General features: G+C 47.2%; 1 protein-coding gene across 4 annotated transcripts in view; it reads left to right on the top strand.

The window, feature by feature from the left end:
• The window catches only part of FAM178B (family with sequence similarity 178 member B), a 255,029-nt gene extending 234,115 nt beyond the window's left edge, over window positions 1–20,914 (top strand). For 3 of the 4 annotated variants that reach the window (XM_061593084.1, XM_061593082.1, XM_061593085.1), the window contains 3 exons: window positions 11,545–11,622; window positions 13,615–13,781; window positions 20,371–20,914. In XM_061593084.1, the coding sequence (XP_061449068.1) occupies window positions 11,545–11,622; window positions 13,615–13,781; window positions 20,371–20,470 (345 nt within the window). In that variant the 3' untranslated portion in view covers window positions 20,471–20,914. Of the gene's footprint in view, window positions 1–11,544; window positions 11,623–13,614; window positions 13,782–17,382; window positions 17,454–20,370 lie in introns of all 4 variants that reach the window. The other variant, XM_061593083.1, reaches the window with a different exon arrangement.
• The last annotated feature ends 2,552 nt before the right edge of the window (window positions 20,915–23,466 follow it).

Here is a 23,466-nt window from a genome sequence, read left to right as displayed (position 1 = left end):
CAACAGCCTCCCAGAACGTGTCAGCTTGGAGCTGGCAGCTCCCGACCTGCTCCTCTTTCCGGCTGTGGAGGCGGGAAGGAGGCAGGGTGTGAAAAGGGGAGAAGGAGTAGCCTGGCTTTGCAGACGCTCTGATTCATGGAGCTTTTGTGTCTTACGTGCTGCTGGTGACACAAGCAAGGAAGCAACTGGGCTCTGCTTTTACTGGCTGTGTTTCGCAAAAGAGGCCTCCTGAATGTGCCAACATCCAGGTCCGTTTCTAATAAGAGAGGTGCTGTGGCTCAAGCCACAGAGTTTGATCCCGTTCCCAGCTGCTTGTACCTTGGCTGTGGTTACTCACTGGGAAAGGAAATGTACTCTCAGAGGCGCTCTCATTATTCTTTATTATTTTTCCCATACTCCACAGCTGAGTCGCACATTTCCAAAAAAGGCTGCACAGGTAACAGGTACAGAACATTTTCATAAATGCAGGTTGTCTGTCTGTCTCAGCAGAATGTGCTTCCCTAGTCAGTAAAGGAGTTTCGAACTGTGCACTAGTTGAAAGCTGAGATCCTTGACTTGCACCATCCCAGTCCCTTGATCCAGGAAGAGTCCCTGTATTATTCTTCCAAAGGTGCGTAAGCAAGGACTCTTAAAACTGTGGTCCACAATGTATTCAGGTGATCTATGAGACCACAAAATAATCATAATAATGCAGGAAAATGTTAGAGATTTTGATTTTTTTAAAAAAAGGTTTTCAGCTCAGACACATGTAGTCCTGGAGATGTAAGCTACTTTTCAATTTTAAATGGAGAACTAGCTGACTTCTTCAGCGGTGTGAGTTAGAGTTAGTGAGATGTTTAAATTAATAAATATACGCACTGGGCTTTTTTAAGGGGGGGAGAACCCTGAAGTGCATGTGGCCTACTCTCCCAGTACCAGGTGGCAGCATGTTCCAGGCAAGGAACTGGCTGATACCTCCCCTGGCACTTGGGAGCTAGTAGGTAAAGGAAGGATTGTCTCCTGCATCTAAGCTTCAGCCTGTTTGTCTTGCAATCTCATAATGCAACTTGCTGGCATCTCCACAGCAAACGGCTTAGCCGCAAACCTCTTCACCTGCTAACCTCCTCCACTAAGCTTGTGCAAGACAGTATACAAACACTTCCTGTTTCCCTATTGGCTACTGTTCGGGAAAAGATCGTCAGCTTAGGCTAAATCTTCAAAGGGACTTAGCAGGAATTGGGACACACTTCACCTGGCTAGATCAGGAAGTTCCACAAAAGAATTTACTCCCAGGTTTGGGCAACAGTGGAGCTATACAAAACTGAGGAAGGCTCGGCTAGGCCCAGCCAGCTTTAGCCTACTTCAGAAGCTGAAACGTTTTCCCTATCACTCCCTTTGCTCACCCACAGCTCTCTGACAATTATTCTGAGTAATTCCCTGCTTGAATTCCCCACCACCTTGATGATATAAGCTGCTCTAGTTGAGATTGCTACTCAACATCAGCAATCACATCTACAAAGAGTTTTTTGGCACTATTGCAGAGTCACAGGTTTATTGTGGCAGAAGCTTTCATGAAGAAAAGCCCAGTTTGTCAGATGCATGAAGCGGATCCCCAGCTGACAGATAAACACACACACAGAGGTGTATAAATCGTGGGGCCACGAGGTCATGCAGTACAAGAGGTACAATAGATCTACCACATTTCTAATCTATGCAAAGCTTGTATGTATATAAGATAAGAACAGAAGCTAGGAAGATTGCATTATCACTAATTATTCTTGATGCAAATGGTTACTCTGCTTATCTTTTCAACATTTGAGCTTTGTATAGGAATGTATGCCTGATTGAGCCTCTTGATTTCCCACTGTTTACATTCTCCCTCCATGTATTTATCTGTCAATTGAGGATAACTCTTCAGGCATCTGACAAAGTGGGCTCTCATCCAAGAAAATGTAAAGTGGAAGAATTCTATTAGTTTTTAATGGTGCCACAAGATATTTTTATTCTTACTGCAACAGTCTAACATGACTATCTCTCTGGAATTTGTAACAGTAAGGCAGACTTTCAGGATCCTAAACTGAAGGATTAGTTAGGCTGCCATCCTAGCGATGTCTACTTAATGTAAGTCTCATTGAATTCCATGAGGCTTAGTCCCGGAAAAGTGGGTACAGGATTGTAGATTTAGGGCCCAATCCTAACTGCAGCTCTGTCACTCTCGCCAGCCAAGAAAAGCAGACAGCAAATGGGCCTGTATTGGACTCCTTGCAGCATCTTGCTGGGCTGGCCACCACAGCTCCTCCCACTCCCCACCCCTGAAGCACCCCATTTCAGGGTTTTGCGCTGACTACCACTAGTGGAAATACCACTGGTGTTAACCTCCGCCTATCTGCACTTTTAGCAGCAGAGTCCCCACACCAGTGGAACCCAGCACAGACAGGAAGAACAGAACCTCATGCAAATCTTGTCTAGCATGGTGGATCAGCGGGCTAAATTGCTTTGTTGGGCAGGCCGGCTGGCCGGCTGCAAGTCTGCAGTCTTAAACCAACTTACTAGGAGACAGCTCCCTTGAACTGAATGGAACTTCCTTTAAGTTGACATGTACAGGGTTGGGTGTACATCCTGCTTTCAGATAGGAGTCCTCAAAGTTTCTCACAATACTTATGAAATACATCATGGATACATTTATAAAATACAACATGGAAATGAAAATGGACTGCCTTCAAGTCGATCCTATGAGTAGAGTTTTCATGGTAAGCACTATGCAGAGGGGTTTCCCATTGCCTCCCTCTGAGGCGAGTCCTCCCCAGCTGGCCAGGTCCTGCTCAGCTTGCCACAGCTGCACAAGCCAGCCCCTTCCTTGTCCACAACTGCCAGCTGGGGGGCAACTGGGCTCCTTGGGACTCTGCAGCTTGCCCACAGCTGCACAGGTGGCAGGGCACGTAATCCCTGAGCCACTCCCTGTGGGGTGATCTTTACCTGGCCCTTGACACCCAGGAGACACGAGCGGGGATTTGAACTCATGGACTCTGGATGGTTAATGGAGGGCCAGTTCCATTGATTTTATGCCCAGGGACTGGTTTACAATTTGGGACTTTTAGCTTTTGGCAGCAAAATCTCTTTAACTGCCTCTGCTTCTCAGAAAATACTTTCTCTTGATCCTTGATTTGGACTATGTACACACACATGACTTCCCCCAAAGAATCCTGTGAACTGTAGTTTGTTAAGGGTGCTAGGAATTGTAGCTCTGTTGGGAATAAACTACAATTCCCAAAATTCTTTACAGAAAGCAATATACTTTAAATGTATGGTGGGTACACAGCCCTGGTCCCTACTCCCCCAGAGAAAGGGGCTACCAGCGTTGAGCTTCCCAGGAGTTCATTAAAGCTTGACTACTACACCTTTCTTATCAGACCACAGGATTGTAGGCCTTCAGGGAGGGAGATCATGAGGGCCTTATTTCATATTTAATTTTAATTCCTTTTTTGTATTATTCTGTTTTGCACTGTTCCTGCAGCTTGCGCAGCAGAACATCCCAGTAGACTGCACTCGCTCGTTATTTGTTATCCACTTGGGTTCAACCATATCGCCCCTGCTCCTTCTAATAGAAAATTCAGGTGATGAGAGCCAACAAGATTGAAGACAAAACGAGTCACTGAGAAAGAGAAATAAGAGAGAGGTATTAGCATGCTCAAGCGAGCCCCCAAGTTCACAGAAGTAAAAAAAAAAAGAGAGATAAAAGATAAAGGTGTAGCCCCCATCTCCCCCCAAAACACCAGACCAATAAGGGTTAAGCATGTTCAGTGGCTTCCAGGTGCCATGGAATGCTGTCAGTTGTAACTGAGGAAGGGAGTGAATTGGCCTGCTTGAGTCCTTCCAGCTTATAGTATCCTAGAAGAAGGCATGGATGAGGGCAACCCAGAATAGGAGCACTCTCAAGGTGTTCACAATACACTACAACATTTTGTTGTGGGTTCCACTTGTCATCTTCTATTAATCAAGTCACAGTTACTTCTCCATTACATAGAAAAATGATTTCAGCTCTATTTTACTACTAATTATTTGTATCCCAATTACACTGCTGTCCATTGTTCCATTTTATCACATATGCAATCTTTGTTCATTTTATGCTCAGTTAAGTACCACTTTAGTCCTCAAAAAACTTTATTTAAACCTCTCTGCTGTGGTCTGTTCATTTCTTGCATGTGCCAAGAAGTGTGTGTGTGTGCAATACACAACAATTAAAAAGATTATATTGAAAGACATCAAAACATAAGCATGAACTTTCTGCCACAATATTGAGTGCAGCGGCATTGAATGTTAGCCAGGAAGTTCCAAGTTAAAATCTCACCACAGCAATGATGAACTCACTAGGTGGCCACTCTTGGTCTCTTGACATCAGACTCCTATTCATACATCTCCAGTTTGCAATATGGAAATAATAATCCTGAACTGCTTTCGTACTGTTTTGCATAATATGTTTTGCTTCTGGTAGGAACGAGATGGAGTAGGACAGTGAAGACCCACCTCCTGACTCTTGGAAACCCAATTCAGCTGTTATCCACACACTGGTAACCTCCAAGCTGGATTACTGTAATGGCCTCTTTGTGGAGCTGCCCTTGAGGTTGGTCCAGAAGCTGCCGCTGGTGCAAAATGAGGTGGCGAGACTGCTCACTGGGGCAGGGTATCACCAACATGCCATCCCGCTGCTGAAAGAATTGCACTGGCTACCTATTAGCATCCGGGCTAAGTTCAAAGTTCTAGTTTTGGTGTACAAAGCCCTATACTGCATGGGACCAGGATACCTGAAAGATCATCTTATTGCAGGGATGGTGTCAGGAAGACTAAAGCTGAGAATGAGCTAAGGTTAGCGAGAGATGCTAAAAGCAACGAAAAACCTTTCTTCACGTACATCCATAGTAAAAGACTGAGAAAAGAAATGGTGGCACAGCTACTCAATGAAGATGGCAAAATGATAACAGAAGACAAAGAAAAGGCAGAAGTGCTCAATTCCTACTTTGGCTCAGTCTTCTCCCAGAAAAGGGCCTATGACCTTCCCAGGAAACATGAAGTGGAAGAGGCAGGATTGGAGCTTAGACAAACAGCCAAGGAATACCTAATCACTTTGAAAAAGTTCAGATCGATAAACTGCATCCTAGAGTATTGAAGGAATTGGCTGAAGAACTCTCAGAACTGCTGTCTATTATCTTGGCGAAATCATGGAGGACTGGTAAAGTGCTGGATGACTGGAGGAGAGCTCGTGTTGTCCCTATCTTCAAAAAGGACAAAAAGGCTGCATTAACAGAGGTATAGTTTCCAAATCGCGTGAAGTATTAGTTCCCCTCTATTCAGCACTGGTTAGACCTCATCTTGAGTACTGCATCCAGTTCTGGTCTCCGCACTTCAAGAAGGATGCAGACAAACTGGAACAGGTTCAGTGGAGGGGAACAAGGATGGTCAGGGGACTGGAAACAAAGTCCTATGAGGAGAGACTGAAAGAACTGGGCATGTTTAGCCTGGAGAAGAGAAGACTGAGGGGAGATATGATAGCACTCTTGAAGTACATGAAAGGTTGCCACACAGAGGAGTTCTCGATCGTCCCGAAGTGCAGGACACGGAATAATGGGCTCAAGTTGCAGGAAGCCAGATTTCGACTGAACATCAGGAAAAACCTCCTAACAGTTAGAGCCGTATAACAATGGAACCAATTACCTAGAGAGGTAGTGGGCTGTCCGACACTGGAGGCATTCAAGAGGCAGCTGGACAGCCATCAGTCGGGAATGCATTGATTTGCATTCCTGCATTGCGCAGGGGGCTGGACATGATGGCCTTATAGGCCCCTTCCAACTCTACTATTCTATGATTTCTCACTCCCCACAGTCACAGGCCTGATACCTAAAAAGAAAGCATTCACTCCCCATGAACACACCCTGCTTTAGGATAAAGAAACTAGTAAAGAATCCCTTGACGTATAAGATATAAAATGGTGTGTAAGGGTCAACTTAATCTTGAGATTTTTAGTTAATTCTCTAACAGGAAACTATTAAGCAATTCATTACAATGCATAGGATTAAAGACTGTTTCTTTGCACATTACCATCTTACATTAGCTTTATAACCTAATGAATATCTACCAAGTGGTGATACAAACTAGTTCTACAATATAGCAATACCTACTGAATGATTCTGTGCAAATATAGTAACCGATACAAGCCTCATATTAATACATGTGATAAGAGAAGTATATGATAACCCTGTAATGCAAAGTATATCACTAATAGGCAAAAAAAACCTTACGGTTTAAGAACGTCCCTATAGCCAACAGATATTTCTATCAAACGTTAAAAAGCAGGGACATTGGGCAGCTATAGTGAATGCACCAGGGGAGCAGGAGATCTGACCTCCTGTCTGAGATATTGTACTGCCCTACAAATTTGTAAAAATGCAGACAATTTGGGTAGGTCTTTCACAGTCCAATCCACTTCCTGTGTCGCTTGGAAGAATTTGGTAACGTGCCTCTGAGCATATGGTGAGTGGTGGCAACACCTGCCAGCTCCAATGATGTAGAATTACATTTTTGTATGTTTGTTGGTGTTCTTCTTACTTTGCTTCTTTTCTGTGTTACTATTTCTCCAGAGAATCTAACCTAGAAAATTATATTTCTCTCATTATTCATCCTAGAAATCTGTGTCAAATTTATTTTTATTAATTTCAAAGCCTTTTGATTGGTCAATGTCATATGATAGTGAAGACAGCCTTTTGTGTTTCAAACTGGAGGTTATGCTCTATTTTGGGTGCATTAATCGTTGAATCTGAAACTGCAGTTTGATGTAAAATCACGCTGATTACAATATGTTGCTACTTAAGCAATGTTGGAAAAAATAAACTTGGCCTGCCCAAGATGCATGTTATCGGCCTGCTGTGCTTAAACTACTCCACTTAAGAAAAGGTGGGCATGGTCAATTAAAAACATAGAGCACACCTAGAATTTTGCTAGAATATATTTCACCTCCCACTGTTTTATCTTGTGCAAACTGAGTCACTTCTCGTGTCCTTTGGGAGCTATTCTGTAGAACAGTCAGTCCCATTATTCCACAATTGTTTTTGGAGCTTTTTGTTACTGTTGCAAAGTATTGCTGTACTTCACATATTCACAGAAACAGAAGCAAAAGAGAATAATTTGCTATAGGAAACTTCACTAAAATTGCAGAGTAAATCAGACATATTTAAAATGACTATCTGAACAATATCAATTGTTTTAATATTGTTGCTGCCTCCCTGCTAAAACAAAATCAGCACAGCACATGTCTTGTTTCTGTTATTTGGGCTGATTGCAGGTGTTGCCACCGCTTACCGTATGCTCAGAGGCATATGTTACCAAATTCTTCCAAGCTACACAGGAAGTGGATTGGACTGTGAAAGACCAAGCCAAATTGTGTTTGCATTTTGACAAATTTGTAGGGCAGTCCAATATCTCAGAGAGGAGGTCAGGTCTCCCACTCCCCTGGTGCATTCACTATAGCTGCCCAATGTCCCTGCTTTTTGATAGAAATATCTGTTGGCTATAGGCACATTCTTAAACCGCAAAGGTTTTTTGCCTTTTAGTGAATTTCTCTGCTTTTTCAACCGGGAGGTAAGAAATGAGATCCTGTGCAAGTTTCTTGAGAACGGATTAATCATTTGCATGCTTATCGAGTTCAGTGGGATTTACTCCTGTGCAATCATGGCTAGGATAGGTAAAACTGACCGAGGAGGAGGGGGAGGGGAGAGTAGAGGGAAAGAAAAAGGGGGGAGAGGGGAGCAGAAGGAGGGGGAGGGCATGGGGGGTATTTTCAATTTAATGCAGAATGCGAAAAATCCATGCTGATTGTAGTATACAGCCACTCCTGTGGCTGTATAAATAAGCAGTTGTTACACATTCCACTTTGTGATGAACATTACCAAGAGTTTCACCATCATAAAATGGGAATAAGGCAAGGTATAGAAGCCTTGGTTTGTGTAACTGGTACCAGATTACTTGTAGGATCCCCCCCCCCATATTAGCCTGCCCTGTGCTATGACCTGCTTTGGAGGGACTTCTCTTTGACAACACCCCATCTATTAACCTCTCTTTTCCAGCACCTATTGTTGTTGGCTTTTCAGTGCCAGCTCAGACCTTCCTGTTTCCCCAGACCTTTGACATCTGACGAGCATTTAATACTGATTTTTAATGCTGCTTTTCTCTGGCTGTTTTAACTGTTGTTTGTGTTCTTGGCCTTTTATGTTTATGTATCTTTTATTGCAAACTGCCCTGATAAGTTCTCTTGAAGGGCAGAATATAGTGGAAACAATTACTAAGGGGAGGGGGCTCTCCCTCGCTGGATTTCTTCAAGTAGAGGATGGACAGCCTACTGTTGGGGATACTCTGGCTCTGAATATCTTGCACTGAGCAGAGTAGATGGCCTGCAAGGCCCCCTCCAACCGTTACCATTCTGAGATGCTGTTGTTTATACTTGTAGAAGCAAGTAAGTTTCGTGTCCACACCTATCTATACCAATCGTCTTTTATCTGTTGCCCTGGAGTACATAGGATGCCATCTTTCACAGCAGGAGCAACTGAGGGGTTCTGCTGTGTGTTGAGTTGTGTGACATCTGTAGAGAGAAAAGGCCTGCTTGCACAAGGGGCTCTATAAAGTCTGGCATACAAGAAGGGGAGAATCTCAGGCCTGGGCAGATTGCCCTGGCAGGGCCAGGTGTTGGCACAGAGGGTGAGGGACAGCAACACAAAGTCACAACCCTTCACAGCTGCACCATAGGGTTGATTTCTGGTGGGAAGGAGAACAGGGGTGGAAGAAAACAGCTGCAGAGCTGACTCACCTGGCAGCTGCAAAGGGCTTGGAACAGATTCTGATCTTTGCAGGGGAGGGCAAACTTGCAGTCTGCACACAACTCTTGTGCCTGTCTGCCTTTTCCGTAGGAGACAGGTCTCAGTACACCAAGCAGAAGACTTGCTTGTAGCTGTAGTGCTTACCTCTCGTTCAGAGGTTCATTTGAGGACCTTGTCAGTCAAAGTTTGTTATGATGACACAGGGAATGCATATCAGTATTATTTATTTATTTATTACATTGATACCCCACCTTTCTTTTCATGATATAAACCCAAGGCGGCTTGCAGCTTGAGCCATCTGGCAAGGTTAGGCAGTGGGGTTTGGGCACCCTTGAGGGTGGGAGAATAGGAGAGCAACAGATTTGCCAATGAGGCAGAGCTCACTGAGAAGCCCCCCAGCACAAGTCCCATCGAAAAGAACGGGAAGCAGCCGTCTCAGCACAGAGGTCTTGCTCTCCCTTCCCGTCTACAAGCTGCAGGGTGGGCTAGCCGCTGGTGGGGCATGAGGCGGGAAGCAGTGGGGCCAGGTCTGTGGTGGCCGGTGGCCGGTGCCCTTGGAGACTGGTGGGGTGGAAGGCAGGGAGCCCAGCAGCAGGTGGAGTCAGAGCCAATGAGAGGCAAAGCAAAGTCATTCTAGTTTTGCCCCCTTCCTCTTCCCTGCTAGTTCTACATAGGGCAACACTGAGATTAAGGAGGAGGAGGGTACACAGTGCCACCCCCTAGATTGGTTGTAAGCAAGAAGGTAGGCAGGCCAGGCAGAAGACTGGCAAGGGGGTGTGTGACACCCTTCCCTGGCTCTCCCTGTCAGGTTCCTACCTGCTCGTGGCTACTGCCTGTCACTAGGCACCACCAGGGACTCCACCAGCGGACTGTCCTTTTTTATGGTTTCTCTCTCCACTCTAGCAGAGACCTCACCAGATCCCCCTGCTAGGCAGCACCACCAGTCACGTCCTATAACCAGTATTCCCAGAGACTCTGCCTGAGTCTCTCTCAATCAGGTTACCTCTGTGACTGTGTGCTTAAGCTGTCCCAATCCCTTTGATCTATATAGAATGCATATAATTCTGGGTTGCTCTGGATACTTGTGGTGTTATATTCTTCCCTTCACCGCTGCCACCAATTGTTACAGTTTCCCTTCAGCCTTGGTAAGTACCTTGCCCTCCCCTCTGGTCTGTATATTCCCCAGCCAAGGATCAGGCCTCCAGTAAACCAAAATAGTGTTTATTAAATATTAGAAATAACAAGATTGCTTTATAAAGGCACATAAGCATATGGTTTCATCTATTCCTGTGATATTTGTCTTAGTATTAATCCGAACTTCACACTCTCCCCACATCCACCTCCAAACACCTCTCAAACACCTCTAAAACCCACCAACGTCCACCCAGATTCAACTGTCATCCTTCCATTTATACTCTCAGCCATTCAAACACTCAGCCAATCATCCAGCATTCTACTGCTCATTTACTCCCCCCTCCTCTTTCATTCCACTTACCATGTATCTTCTATACAAACAGCACTTACCATATATACATTAATACAGGAACATCACAGGGGGCTTGCCCTAATGGACCACTGGGCCAAGTGGGAGTTGCATCTGGTGAGCTGATAGAACTGGCATGGCTGTTGTTCTCTTTCTTGCTACCTGAACACTGGCTGGGTTGACCATCAATGGATTCTGCCCTGAGAAGGGGCGAGAAGCATTTGGTCCCAGAAGGCTGAGAGACGGGCCTGGTAGCTTCCTGGCCTTCTTTTTCTGGGTGCTTCCTCGCTAGGTGTTTGTGGGGATTGCACTATCCTGGCAATTTCACCATAATTGCCAAAATAGTGCAATCCCCACAACTGAAATGTTTTCCTGGCTTTTTTTTTAAGTGCAAAGAGAGATGAAGGGTGCTTCCAGATTGTTGCTATTTTCAGGTGGGCTTCAATCATATACTGACAAATTCAAGCTGCACAATTAAAATTGATTTGTGCTCTTGTGTAACAAACCTGCTTCCCCACCCCCAAAATCAAATTTATTTTTGTTAGAAGGAAGGTGATGGAGAAATGCCCTGGAAAACATAGACTAACACTTGCTCTGGCGCAACATCATCTAACTTCCCTGCAAACAAATCAGAATGAATGCTCAATAAATAGTCAACGTCTTCTGATTTCCTCACAAACAATCAGGATAAATGCTCAGTAACCAGGTTGTCTGCAAGTGAGTGTAGCGGTATAACACCGTAATGCTCTGGCTTCATTGTAGTATAGGTTGATAGTACTATTAGAGATATAGCACTGTAATTAAAATATAATATTAAAAGAAAAGCAATAATTAATGGTACCTGCCAACCACAAAGGTTACAGTGAATGTGTGCTGAATTTCAAATGACCTCATCCACAGCAGGTCCATCCTGCCTGCTAATGTGGACAGGACATAGTGGGATGCACACATATAGGAAAAGTCCAAAGGATAAAAAATTCAATTGCAATCCCACTTCTAGCTTACAACAGAAGAGCAATAATTGGGTAGCATGAGGAGTACCATCTGGAAGCACTCTCTCGCTCTCGCTACCTCTGTGTATATGTTTGATGGTTGCTGCATGGGCTGAACCACTGGAGGACTCCAGGCTGAAGGAAAGGGGGCCATAAACAGTGGAGAAGCCATGAAATCTACATGGGAATCCCTCCTTGCCTGAATGATCTCCATCTCTCTATCTCCTAGGCCTGCTACCTCTGCTACAGCCTCTTGATATTGGCCAATGTAATTGTGGGAACCACAGCTGTACCTTTGAGAGATCAGGTGAGTCAGGATCCAGGAGCAAGGAGAGCAGAGAGGAAAAAAGGAGGCTGTGCTCAGGCCAAGCTAAGAGAGTTGATCCTCCCGAGGAAGAAGGGAGGGAAAACATACACTGTGTTTGACATTTAGCCTGGTGTGATGGAGGAGAAGGCTGGCGACAGGCCAGCTTTGTGGGCAGCATAAATTACGGCTTCACAGCTACACTGGAGCCTGCTCTCTCATACAATGCACAGAGGCAAAACAAAAAAAGTGCTTGCTCAGAGCAACCATGGGGCCCATAACGGTGCAAAGTGGAACTCAGTTGTGGGACTCCAGTTTGCAATTTGCAGATGAATGCTTAAGGGCCAAACTACTTAATGGTAATCTGACAGCCCTTTGGGAGGGGACTCTTGAGAGCAGAAAAGTACCCCCCCCCGAGACCTTTCCACTCAGAAGGTAATCCAAGGAGAAGCAAGAAGGAGGCAAAGGAGAATCACGGAGGAAGTTTCTGGAATGCGCTACACATTACATATAAGTGGGTCTCAAGACATATTTCTGCAACATGTAGTTTGGGCCAGAGTTTCTCCTAGTTGTCCTGTCATTTCGTCTTGCTTCTCTTCAGACTTTATTTCGAGGTAGCCCTGTGCGGACTTTAAACCAGGTATGGGGAACCTTTGGCCCTCCAGATGTTGCTGAGCTACAACTCCCATCAGCCCTAGCAAAGGTGGCCAATGGGCAGGGGTGATGGGAGCTGAAGTTCAGCAACATCTGGAGGGCCAGAGGTTCCCCGTACACATTCTAAACAAAACAGATCATTGCTATAAGCAGCCATATCATATCATCATGCTTTCCCACATTCTGCTGTACCATTTCTGGCCATGGGTAGGGTTGCCAGGTTCAGTCCCTGAGACTGATCCTGTATCTTTAGGAGGAGAGAAAATCAGCCAAGTGCAGGTGTTCTGGCAACCCTGTAATAGGAAAAACCACAAGGTGGAATTCTCCCTTCCCCTTACAGAACTTTTAAAGACACAGAAGACCTCTTGGAGGCCGGGCCTGGCAACCAAGAGGACTTCTGTATCTTTACAAGTTGTGCAAGGGGAAGGGAGAATTCCACCTTGTGGTTTTTCCCATTACAGTGTTGCAAGAACACCTGCACTTGGCTGACTTTCTCTTCTCCTAAAGATACAGGATCAGGCCAGGAACCTGGCTCCTGTTTACATGCTGCTCCATCAAAAGAAACAAAAACCTTCCCTCCACATAGAAATCTAGCATGCCTAGAAGAAGTTTCAGCTTCATGTTATCATTATCATCTGAAGGCCTATCAAGTTTGATGAACTAGGGAGTGGGACAATGTTTAAAAAATCAAGATTTTGTAAAAAAAAAAAAAAACTTCAAAAATACACATTTATTATATGTTTTTAAATATGGTTTTTCATGCATAAAACGAACTCGCTGATTAATGTGGAAATGGAACAGGACAGATTTCTGCAAGAACACATGCTACCATTCGTAGCTCAGGCCTGGGACTGTGCTGTCTGGGCAATGGTGATGCTTCTGGGATTCCCCCACTTCTCAGCTGCAACATTGGCTGCGATCCGCAGTGTGTCTTTGCTTGTCTCTCAGGATGCCCCTATGTTTCAGAGGTGGGGGAGGGATCAGTGCTGTCTAAGTCATACCCACCTCCCATTGGTCATAGCATGGCGGATGCATCCAATATAGTGGCTTCATTTTTCAAAGCACATTTCAGCCCCTCTCCTTGCACCCTGCAGTGCTGGAAAAGCAGAATGAGGGCCCCTCCAAACTAATGTTTTACTGCAGGTGAATTCTGCAACATGTTCTTGACACAATAATAGTGGTGGATTTGTTCTATATTTTGTTATATATTTTAAGCAGAGTTATTCTGTGCTCACCTTGTGCTTCACCTGGCGAGAGCAGTTGCTGCCCCCTCGCATATTTCTCTCTTTCTGCCTTTCCATTTCATGGGCCCCATGCTGTCGTTCCACCCCATCACAACAGGAACATCTCCAGCAGCTCAGCACCCAGCTGCAGCGACACATCAGTGCCAGCATACGGGAAGACCCCTGCCTCATGTACCGGACTGAGCTCAAGGACCTGGCCGCTCAAACCTTTGTCAAGTGGGAGGAGCTGCTGTCTCGGGGCTGGCTCAAGATAACCCCCTGCAGGTAAGGTCTGTGGGAGGGAGGGACCTTGATACACAGCCATGGGAATGAGCGAGCAAGGCCCTTTCACAAGTTCACCTAGCATACATGCATGCACAGGGGGCAGGGGAGGGAGAAGCAGGGTCACAGCTGCTCGCCCTGCCCTGTATTCACAGATTCCGTCTAGGCAAAGGATCCCAAGCACGTGAGTGGAGCCAGTGCACACAGTTTGTAACTCGGAAAGACTCTCACAAATCCCACCGAACATAGAATCTGCCTGTTACTGAGTCAGGCCATCTAGCTCAATGTTGTCTACACTGACTGGCAGTGGCTCTCCAGGGTTTCAGGCAGTGGGCCTTTCCCAGCCGTACATGGAGATGCTATTGGGACCTTCTGCATGCAAAGCAGATGCTCTGCCTCTGAGCTGTGCCCCTTCCCTGTTTACCCAGATTGTGGCCAGAGCCAGCAACCATAAGCAGGTGCAATCCTGCTCCCACACACACACAAACACACAAATGTGCATGCAACATAACATGTGAAGGGGACCAAAATGTCATCACGACAAGGCAAGCTGAGGAGGACTAGGGGCGCTTTAGGGACAGTAGAGTCGGAGACAGAGCAATCTGACCCATCAAGCATAACCCGCGGAGTGGTTGTCTTGCACAGCCCACACACCCCTGGTGGATTGTGTGTGTGTGTGTGTGTGCGTGTGTGTGCGAGCATGCACATAAAGGAGGGTGCCATTTGGATATTCCACCGCAGCCATCAAAATATTTCGAGCCAGCCCTGGCAGCGAGAGCGATGCCGGCAGCTGTAGCTCTGTCTCCAGCTGTCTGTGGCTAATCACACATTACACACACGCCCCTGCTAGGTGGCAAGAAGCCCACAGCTAGAAGCTGGTGAGACAAGGAGGAAATGGATCAGGTATGCCAGGGCTGGTACTGACTTGACGCTTTCTGTGCTGTGGGTCACTGAAGAAAGGCTTCTCTTGTGCCCAAAGGCCAGAAGTAGCTGAACTGTGGCAGAAGAAGCTCCCAGAAATTCCTGTGCCGCTCCTGGGCAGCTCTAGAATATTAACCAAAAGATATTGTTATGGATTTGGAGTTGAGATGGATAATTCCTATGAGTCCTCTTCCACCCTCTGATTTGGAATCCTGTGCCTGGGGGTGAGAAACTACTCTGCTGGTCAGATGAGTTTCTTTTGTTAATCTAACAGAATGGCCAGGTGGGTTAATGGGTCTATCACGTGCCCATCAACTGGTGAATGTGCCAGGGAGATCCTTTTGTCATTGAAACTCTTCAGGAGAGCCTTCCCCCCCCCCTGCTGAGGAGAGGCTTGTGTTTGGAGTTGTGTCTGAGAAAGGCTGGGAACTGGAGGCAGGCAGAGCGACTGGCTCTCTGCACCATGGCTTTGGGGTTGGCACACAACAATATTAACCACCTGGAGCTCCCATCCTGCTTGTGGGGTGCAAGAAAATCACACCCTTCCTTGCTTTCCATTCCACCATCCCTTTTCCCAGTGCCAAAGGTGATTGCAGGGACCTTGGAGGGCCAGACCACAGCAGCACTCTTTGCACACAGTCCCTCAACGGTGTCTGCGTAATGCAAACGCAGCTGAGAGAGAGCCCCCCCCCGTTTTGGTGAGGGGCTCCACTTCACATTTCACTAGAAGGATGCAAAGAGATCTTAGTACGATGGGGCAAGACTCACTCTGTGCTGTTTTAAAGAGCGCTTGCTGTTCAGGGTTAAATTGAAAAACATTGTTTTATTTTTCAGAGCAGATCCTTTGGTTCCATTTTTTAAAGCTAACAATAACTATGGCACCATTATTAACAGGTTAGATAGTCACCATTTTTTTTTTAAGCAAAGGGATTTGTACACCCAGTACACAGGCCATTTTGTAAATTCAAACAATGGTCAGTCAGTGTGCAGACCCAGGTTGTGAGCACGCTAGTCACCTACAGCAAAGCATCTCCATTGGCCACACCTGGAGGGGTTGATCTGCCAATCAGTTGCTGCTCCCACCAGGTTTTACAGTAAAGAGGGGCGGGCTTTGACTAGGGTCGTGTGCCCCCATTTTCAGAAGACGGAGGTGGAGACACACTGGAACGGGCAGAACAGTGAGTGTGTTTCTACCCCCAGTTAAGTTGCCAGAAGTATAGACTGCACCTGGGAAATAACCGGACGTGGCCTGAAGGATGGTTAGAGGAAGGAATGGCCTCATCCCCATCTTCACTAAAGTGGGAATCTGGGCATTATGGGTCATGCAGAGGGGAAAGGGGGTTAATGGATCCCCTTGTATTCCCACCCTCAGACACCCATATGGATTTGAGGCACCGTTAAGGTGTTGGACTACAACCTGGGAGACCAGGGTTCAAATCCTCACATAGCCATGAAGCTCACTGTGTGACCTTGGGCCAGTCACTGCCTCTCAGCCTCATGAAAATCCTATTCACAGAGTCACTATAAGTCGGAATCGACTTGAAGGCAGTACATTTACATTACATTATTTAAAAAATAGTAGGGAAGGAGACAGGCAGTTCCTATCGTCAGGTCACACACATACCCGGTAGAGCCCATTGAAACCCACAGGAGCTGCTGCATGAGAGTCGATCGCCCCACTGCCCCCTCCCCCTTCTGGAGCATGGGCAGGCAAATAACCAGGATGGGATTGATACCTGGGTATGTGGGCACTGCAGGGGTCAGATCAGTTGCACACCTGTGAGCACACACAAAACCTCCGTTCAAAAATGTGCAGACTCAGTTGCATGCAACAAGATGTTTCCAATGTATCAATGTGCCATACCCAAGAACTATACATTTTTTGTTGGGTGGTAAGTGTTGTACAATGTTTGGCATCATGAAAGCTCCTCTGACGTTCTAATTTTCTGATGTTTTTTCTTTAATTTTGTGAAATTTTAGATGTCTTGAGTTTTTAATTTTTTGAGGTTTAATTTTTTAATGTTGTATATTTTTATCATTGAAAGCCACTTTTGGACATGGATGTTGAAAAGCAGAATATAATTTTTTAAAAAATAAGTAAATAAAAATAAATTTAAAATCCAAATAAAATCCTCTACAGGCAAAGAAAGAGTTAATGAACTCTCCTCTGCGGATAGGAGGGAGAGTCCCACCCAAGGGAAGCTGGTCACTACCTTTAGATTGAGATATACAGGAAAGTGCCTTGCTGGGGATAAGGTCCTTTGGCGAAGGGATCTTCTGAACAGGCTCACACAGCCAGAGACCTCCAGCCCTGCACAGGCAGGTCTGTCTAGCAGCAAGATCCTGGGAATAGCAGAGCCTGGTGCACCACAGCAGAAGCTTTGTGACCCACTGCTGTGTCCAGACAGCTAACAAGGATGTGCTCCCCGCCCACAAACTGTATGATTTATGAGTTGGGCTGATGCTTACATCCTTTTATGCAAACATGATGGAAAACAGAAGCACCACTTCCATGACTCAAGGACTGACTCACCCCAGGCAGGCTTTGCAAAGCTGGGGGGCTGGAGAGAGGAAATGATCTTCTTTAGTGCAGCTCAAATCAAAGGGACTCAGAGCTATTACTGCCCACTTAATTACTTAACACAGTTTAATGAGTTGTCTTTGCTTCCTGACCTGGTGACAGTGCTCTTTTAACCGGGATCAGCCAGGACAAGAGAGGATTGGATGCATCAGCAGAGCAGCTTCTTGGGAGAGGTGAGGTGAGGGGGGGGGAGAAGACAGTGCCCTTTGTGAGCACACATGGTGATGTAGGAAAGGGACAGACTGAATTATTTTTAATAATCAATTTTAAAAGTTTTGTAAGCAATTTTTCTTTACAAATAGTAAAAGAAATCTGCTGACCGCAGTGCTTGTGAAGAGCTCCCATTCATTTTCATGTGCAGGAGACCTTCATGGCAGTTTAGGCCTCATATTAGTGGGAGATGGAACACACTGTTTGGATTCTTTGCCTGAGGCCTCCAAATGCCTTGGGAGGGCCTTGTCCTCCACACGCAGCAAAGGAGAGGCGGTCACTTCTGCGTCCAGGATCTCCGCACTGTATCTACCGCCACGTTCAGTGGCTTTGTCATCAGTCCCAGAGGGAGCCTCTCAGTTCCTGACGCCGGCAGCAGTTTTAGGACCATCAGCCCCAAATCCCTTCCCTTTTTTGGTGAGGGAGAACAGAGCCAGAATCCCTGTTCTCCTGTCACACAGAGTGTGGCAAAATAGAGGTTGCCGGCTCACCCCCAACCAGTCACCAGAAGTTTGTAGAGTGTGCAGATTAAATACACTTTTGGAAAGCTGCCCCCAGCACTCCTGCATGGCAGGGGCCTTTTCTGGTCACTTGCCCAGCTATGCTGCAGAGACTAGGGTGGTCACGGGGCCATGAGATGGAGAAAGTTGCTTATACAGGCAAGTTCTGAGCACACCATCCCTGCCTGCTTCAGGTGCTTCACTTTTATGGAGATTGCTCATGCGCTAGAGCACCCCCGTTGCTGGATTGTCACCTTGCAGTGGTGAGTGGGCTTGCGTGTTCCAATGAACCCTGTGAGCGATGCCGTCGGGAGTCATGTACTCCCAGGAGGGTCACCCATGGCGGTAAGGTCAAGGGAGAGGAACCAGACAAAGAACGATGCAAGAAAGTCCTCAATGGCAGAACAGGCAGAGGATAACAATGTGTACGTTACAACGGCTGTGAAGGCGGATGAAGGCTGTAGCAGATAAAGGACTTCCAATCGTGGTGTTATCCATACCATTGGATCAAAGCCTTTTTCTGTCAAGATTGTGTGTTGATCATCCCGCGCCAATCTCCCCACATAAAACAAATTCACACACAGGCGTCTTCCAAGCAAAGACCTTATCTTGGAAGACAATCTTACTCGGCCACGAGTGATCGCCAATGAATGAATGAATGCTAGAGCACCAATGCATGGGAAGCTCTCACGAAAAAGGCAGTCTGAATGTTTTGCTGCCTGAGACAGAACACAGACACAGACCTTGGCCCCCCCACAAACGTTCATAGCCCTGTCTGACTTTATCCATAGGGACCGTCAGCCTAACACAGAAGCCTGTCCTGAGTGGCTCACTCATCAGTAGCCAGTTGCCAGGCCCGGCCTCCAAGAGGTCTTCTGTATCTTTAAAAGTTGTGGAGGGGGGAGGGAGAATTCCACCTTGTGGTTTTTCTCATTACAGTGTTGCAAGGACACCTGCACTTGGCTACCTTCTCTTCTCCTAAAGATACAGGATCAGTCTCAGGCCATGGACCTGGCAACCCTACTCATCAGTCAGGAAGAGCCCCTCTTCCCAACAGCTTTCCCAGCTGCACTGAAGCCAGAGATGAGCAGCCGATGCTCACTCTGCCTCTGTATCAGCCATTGGAAACTGGGGCTCCACAGCTTTTTGGACTCCTCCCATCAGCCGGGCTGGCTGGGTCTGATAAGAGTTGTAGTCCCAAACATGCAGGGCGCCAGGTTGGTGAAGGCTGGTCTATAACAACACCTCAACTTTGCCATTTCCCCAAGGGCCTGTCCATCACCAATACAATCAGTGCACCACCTGAAGCCACACGCTGCAACAGTCACAACAACAGCAGTAGTCGCAGCAAACCCGTTGGATTGTGTTTGCAGAAGGGCAGGTGCTAAACTTCTCAAAGGAGAGATGCCATGGCTCAGCTTTTGCAGAGGCATTACAGACTGCTCTGGAAGGAAGCTCTGCTCCTTCATTCAAAGTATGTGGAGGCAGATTTCAGTGGGGAAGGGGAAATCACTTTGCACATGCTCAGAGATACTTTTGTTCTTCAATATGACTTCATTTCTATTTATGTGAAGAAGAGCCACAAATGAGAGCATTGCTACTAAATGGGCGTGGCTATAGATGGAGAGCCAGTGGGTGTAGTGGTTAGACTGTTGGATTAGGACCTGGGAAACCCAGGGTTGTACAGCAGGGCCCCGCTTTTCGGCAGACTGCTTTTCAGCATTCCGCTAATACAGCGGCTTTCAATTAGAGTAAGGCCCCGCTCATACAGTGCTTGTTCTGCTTTTACAGCATTTTTCAGGCACCGGGCACCATTCTGTTGAATGAGTTCCGCTTTTCAGCAGGTTTCACTTTTAGGCGGGGGTCTGGAACGTAACCCGCCATATGAGTGGGGCCCTACTGAATTCAGCTAAGTCCTACTCAGAACAGACCCATTGGAATTAATGAACACTGCACCGAGCAGTGGGTTGGACTCGATGACCTTATAGGCCCCTTCCAACCCTACTATTCTATAAGTTAGTCTATTAACTATGTCTATTAACTCCAGTGGGCCTACTCTGAGTAGGACAACAATGAATACCACCACCACCCAGGTTCAAATCCCCGCTTGGCCATGAAGCTCACTGGGTGTACCTTGGGCCAATCACAATCTCTCTGCAGAATCTGCCTCACAGGGTTGTGGTGAGGATAAAATCGGGAGAACCACAAATGGTGGGATATGAGTGTAACGGCAAGAAGGAGATGTGGGGCAAGAGGCCACGAGCAGCAGGGCCTGCGGGAGGTTTTGGAGACTTACGCCCACTGCCTGCCACTCATAGCTGGTGTCTGCTGCAAAGTTTGTTCCTAAGAGATTGTCCTTGTGTTTTCCTCCCCCTTTTAGGGCCAGAGTGAAAACATCTGATGGGGCAGAGCCCAAGAAGCAGGACTTTGCCGGAGGGAACAGCAGCAGAGGAGCCCCGCAAAGCAGTTTGGGGGAGTAAGTCAGGTGCTCCTCCTCCGCTCCTTGTCCATCCTAGTTCCTCAGCAGCAGAAGCAGTTTAACTTGGATTTCTAACCTTTTCATTTTTTAAGGAGAAAAGTTCTTTCAAGGGCTAAGCTAACAATGTTTGCTATTTATTTACACAACCGTGTGCCGTTTAAGAAGTGTGCTTTCAAAGCAAATGCTCAAGGAAGGAATATATCCACCCCTCTCTCTGCACAGAGAAGGCCAAAATAAATGTCATTTCTAATGGATTTTATTTCTCTCTTCCTGGCTGGGCCCCGAGGTTGTAACAGTAAGCGCTCTACTGCATTGAGATGGGCCCACATCAAGGGCGTGGAAATGACTTTTAAAAACATGCTGGATTCTTGTTAGTTATAGGAAAGATCAGGAAGAGGAACTGGAGAAAATAGAGGCTATATCCCCTGTATTGCTGGAGGGTCTAGAGGTGATCAGCTACGGAATCCTCGGTGCATTCGCTCAGGGAAGGTTAGTGGTAAGAGGCACACATGGTTCACATGCCAAAGGTCCTGGGTTCAATCTCTGGGCATCTCAGGTTGAAAGGATGTCAGCAGAGCTGGGAAGGTCCTTGCCAAAGGCCTAGGGAAGTTGTAGCACGTGTTAGGGGGCATCAGAGAGTAGAAATAATTGCCCCGTTAAGCCTCGTACTTGAAAGAATAAAGAAACTTCAGGTTTATCACTACTAAGAGTCATACATACTGAAGCAGCAATGCAGCCTGCACAGGGGGAGCCATTAACTAACTGAGAACAAAGACAGGGGGAGAAGGGAGGAAGGGAAGGAGAAAAGCCTGCAAAAACAACAGACACTTTAGAGGATGAATCAGCAGAGGGAAGAATAGACTGCCTCTCTGTCTGTCACCCCCCCCCGCCCCAGTTCAGGTCACTACATGCGTTGGAACTTTACTCCCAACAGCAGGGCCAGTGTCAAAGGTCAGCATGGTCTGGAATCAGCAGGGGCCCCACTGATAAGAGTCCCTCTGGGCCTATTTTAGCAAGGAAGGAAGGAGACTCACTGAGGGAGGGAGAGCCCATGGAGGATGCCTTGTCCAAAGATCCTCCAAAACCTGCCCAGTTGCATAACCAAGCCCACACTATCCAATTTCTGGCTAAAGGAATCACCGTTATCTGAAACAAGCTGGAGTGGGATCTCAGCCCACCTCTATCTTTCACTGAATGTCTCCGAGGACTATCTTGGCTGAGCCAAAAGAAGCAGCTGGAGAGAGTCAACTAAGAATAAATAAATAAAAAGGTTACAAGATAACCCTCTCTGACCCAGGTCACCGTGACTTTACAGAGTTATTTCTGCTGGCAACCTCCACATTCTACCCAAATGCTACTATAATTTGCCTGGAGAGAGAGGAGGGGACACATTTGCAGACTCAGAGATACATCCCTGACTCAGTTCAACTCTGTTCCCATTCAAAGTATTTTCACCAGCCTAAAAATAAAAGGGCCTGAGATGGAAGATCCAAACAGCAACCACCTGCTCCCAATCACTAACTAGTATGGGGTTCAACCACCAGGAAGTTCTCCAAGGTAAGCATAATTGAAATGACAACTGAAAGAGTGCCTGGGGAAACACAGGCCACGGGCCCATCCAGCTCAGTGCTGTCCACATCAGCTGTTTTGCATGGCTGCCTGCACTGGCTGGCAGCAGCTCCCCAGGGTTCTGAGGAGGGGCCTTTCCCTGCCCTACCTGGAGATGCCAGAGGTGAGACCTGAGACCTTTGGCCTGCAAACCAGGTGCTGTGCTGCAGCCTGTGCTGCAGCCCTTCCCCAAGACTCCCTCCCCCTCCACCCGCTGCCTTCCCCACGGCTGCCACTTTTCCAGAGGTGCAACTGGAGCTTGTGCACATTTGCTTGGAAGCAAGCCCTCCTGACTTCGATGTGGCTTAATTCCCAAGCAAACATGCGTAGGATCATTGTAGGAAGAGATTGCTTCATCTGGACCACAACTGAGGCAGCAGAAGGTATCCTTGCCCATTCCCTTCTCCCCCTTTTAAGACTGCCAACTGACCAGAAAAATGGGGAACAAACACACACACCAAAACCCATGCCTCCTCAAACAGCGGCTTGATGCCCAGAAACCAGCAGGAGATACTTTTTTCACAGCCTTGGTTTAAGGACCGCTGCCTGCTCAGTTTTTGCAGCTCAAGCAGCTGTTAAAGACACAGTTACAGTGGCAGGCCAAAGAGTTGGCAACCTTGCTTCTCTGGGGTCGAATGGGGATTTGCGGGTAGGCAGGCGGGCGGGCGGGCAGGTGGGCAGAAAAGCCCCAACGTGAGGTTTTTGTGGAATCTGCCTGACTGTATAAACAGGCAGGGAAGAGATGCCTTGGGTCATGCTGGGGGAGAACGGTCGCTGGCGGAGAGATAAGGCAGGCAGCAGGCCGTGACCCGTTCGGAGCAGCTGACGCCTGACCTCCAGCACCTCTTTGCATGCTGCCCTCCTGGGCAAGGCGAGGGATCAAGGTAATCGTGCCGTTAGGAAATTAGCTGCACCTGATCCGCGTTTTGTGGCAGGCACCACATGATCGCAGAAAAAGGGCTAATTCAATGGATGACAGCGCTGGTCGGTTCCAGTCCTCGTGCTGCCCCTCGCTCACCTGCCTGGGGAGGGTTCAAGTGGGCAGCCCATGCACTCAGGTGCCAGGCTGTGAGAAGGGTGTCCTCGCCAGGGGTGGCCGGATAAGACTCCTGAGACCAGGCCAGGATCTTTGTGAACAAACGTGTAAAAACACCCCACAGGCGGCACTGTTAGAAAGCGGGGCGCTGTCTCTGAACGTTTAGCTGGCTTGGCTAAGTACCTAAGGGTTACCCCCAGTGGATCAGAGCAAAGGTCCACCAATCAGCCTTCTCCAACCTGGTGCCCTCCAGGTGTTTTGGGCTCCAACTCCCAGCTGATGGGAGCTGTAGCCCAAAACATCTGGAGGGCACCAGGATGGCAATCGCTGATCCTTCTAGAGCCGGGTTCAGG

Source organism: Rhineura floridana, chromosome 12 (assembly GCF_030035675.1).
Source record: "Rhineura floridana isolate rRhiFlo1 chromosome 12, rRhiFlo1.hap2, whole genome shotgun sequence".
Classification (NCBI taxonomy): Eukaryota; Metazoa; Chordata; class Lepidosauria; order Squamata; family Rhineuridae; genus Rhineura; species Rhineura floridana.
This window is presented reverse-complemented; position numbering and strand designations above follow the sequence as displayed.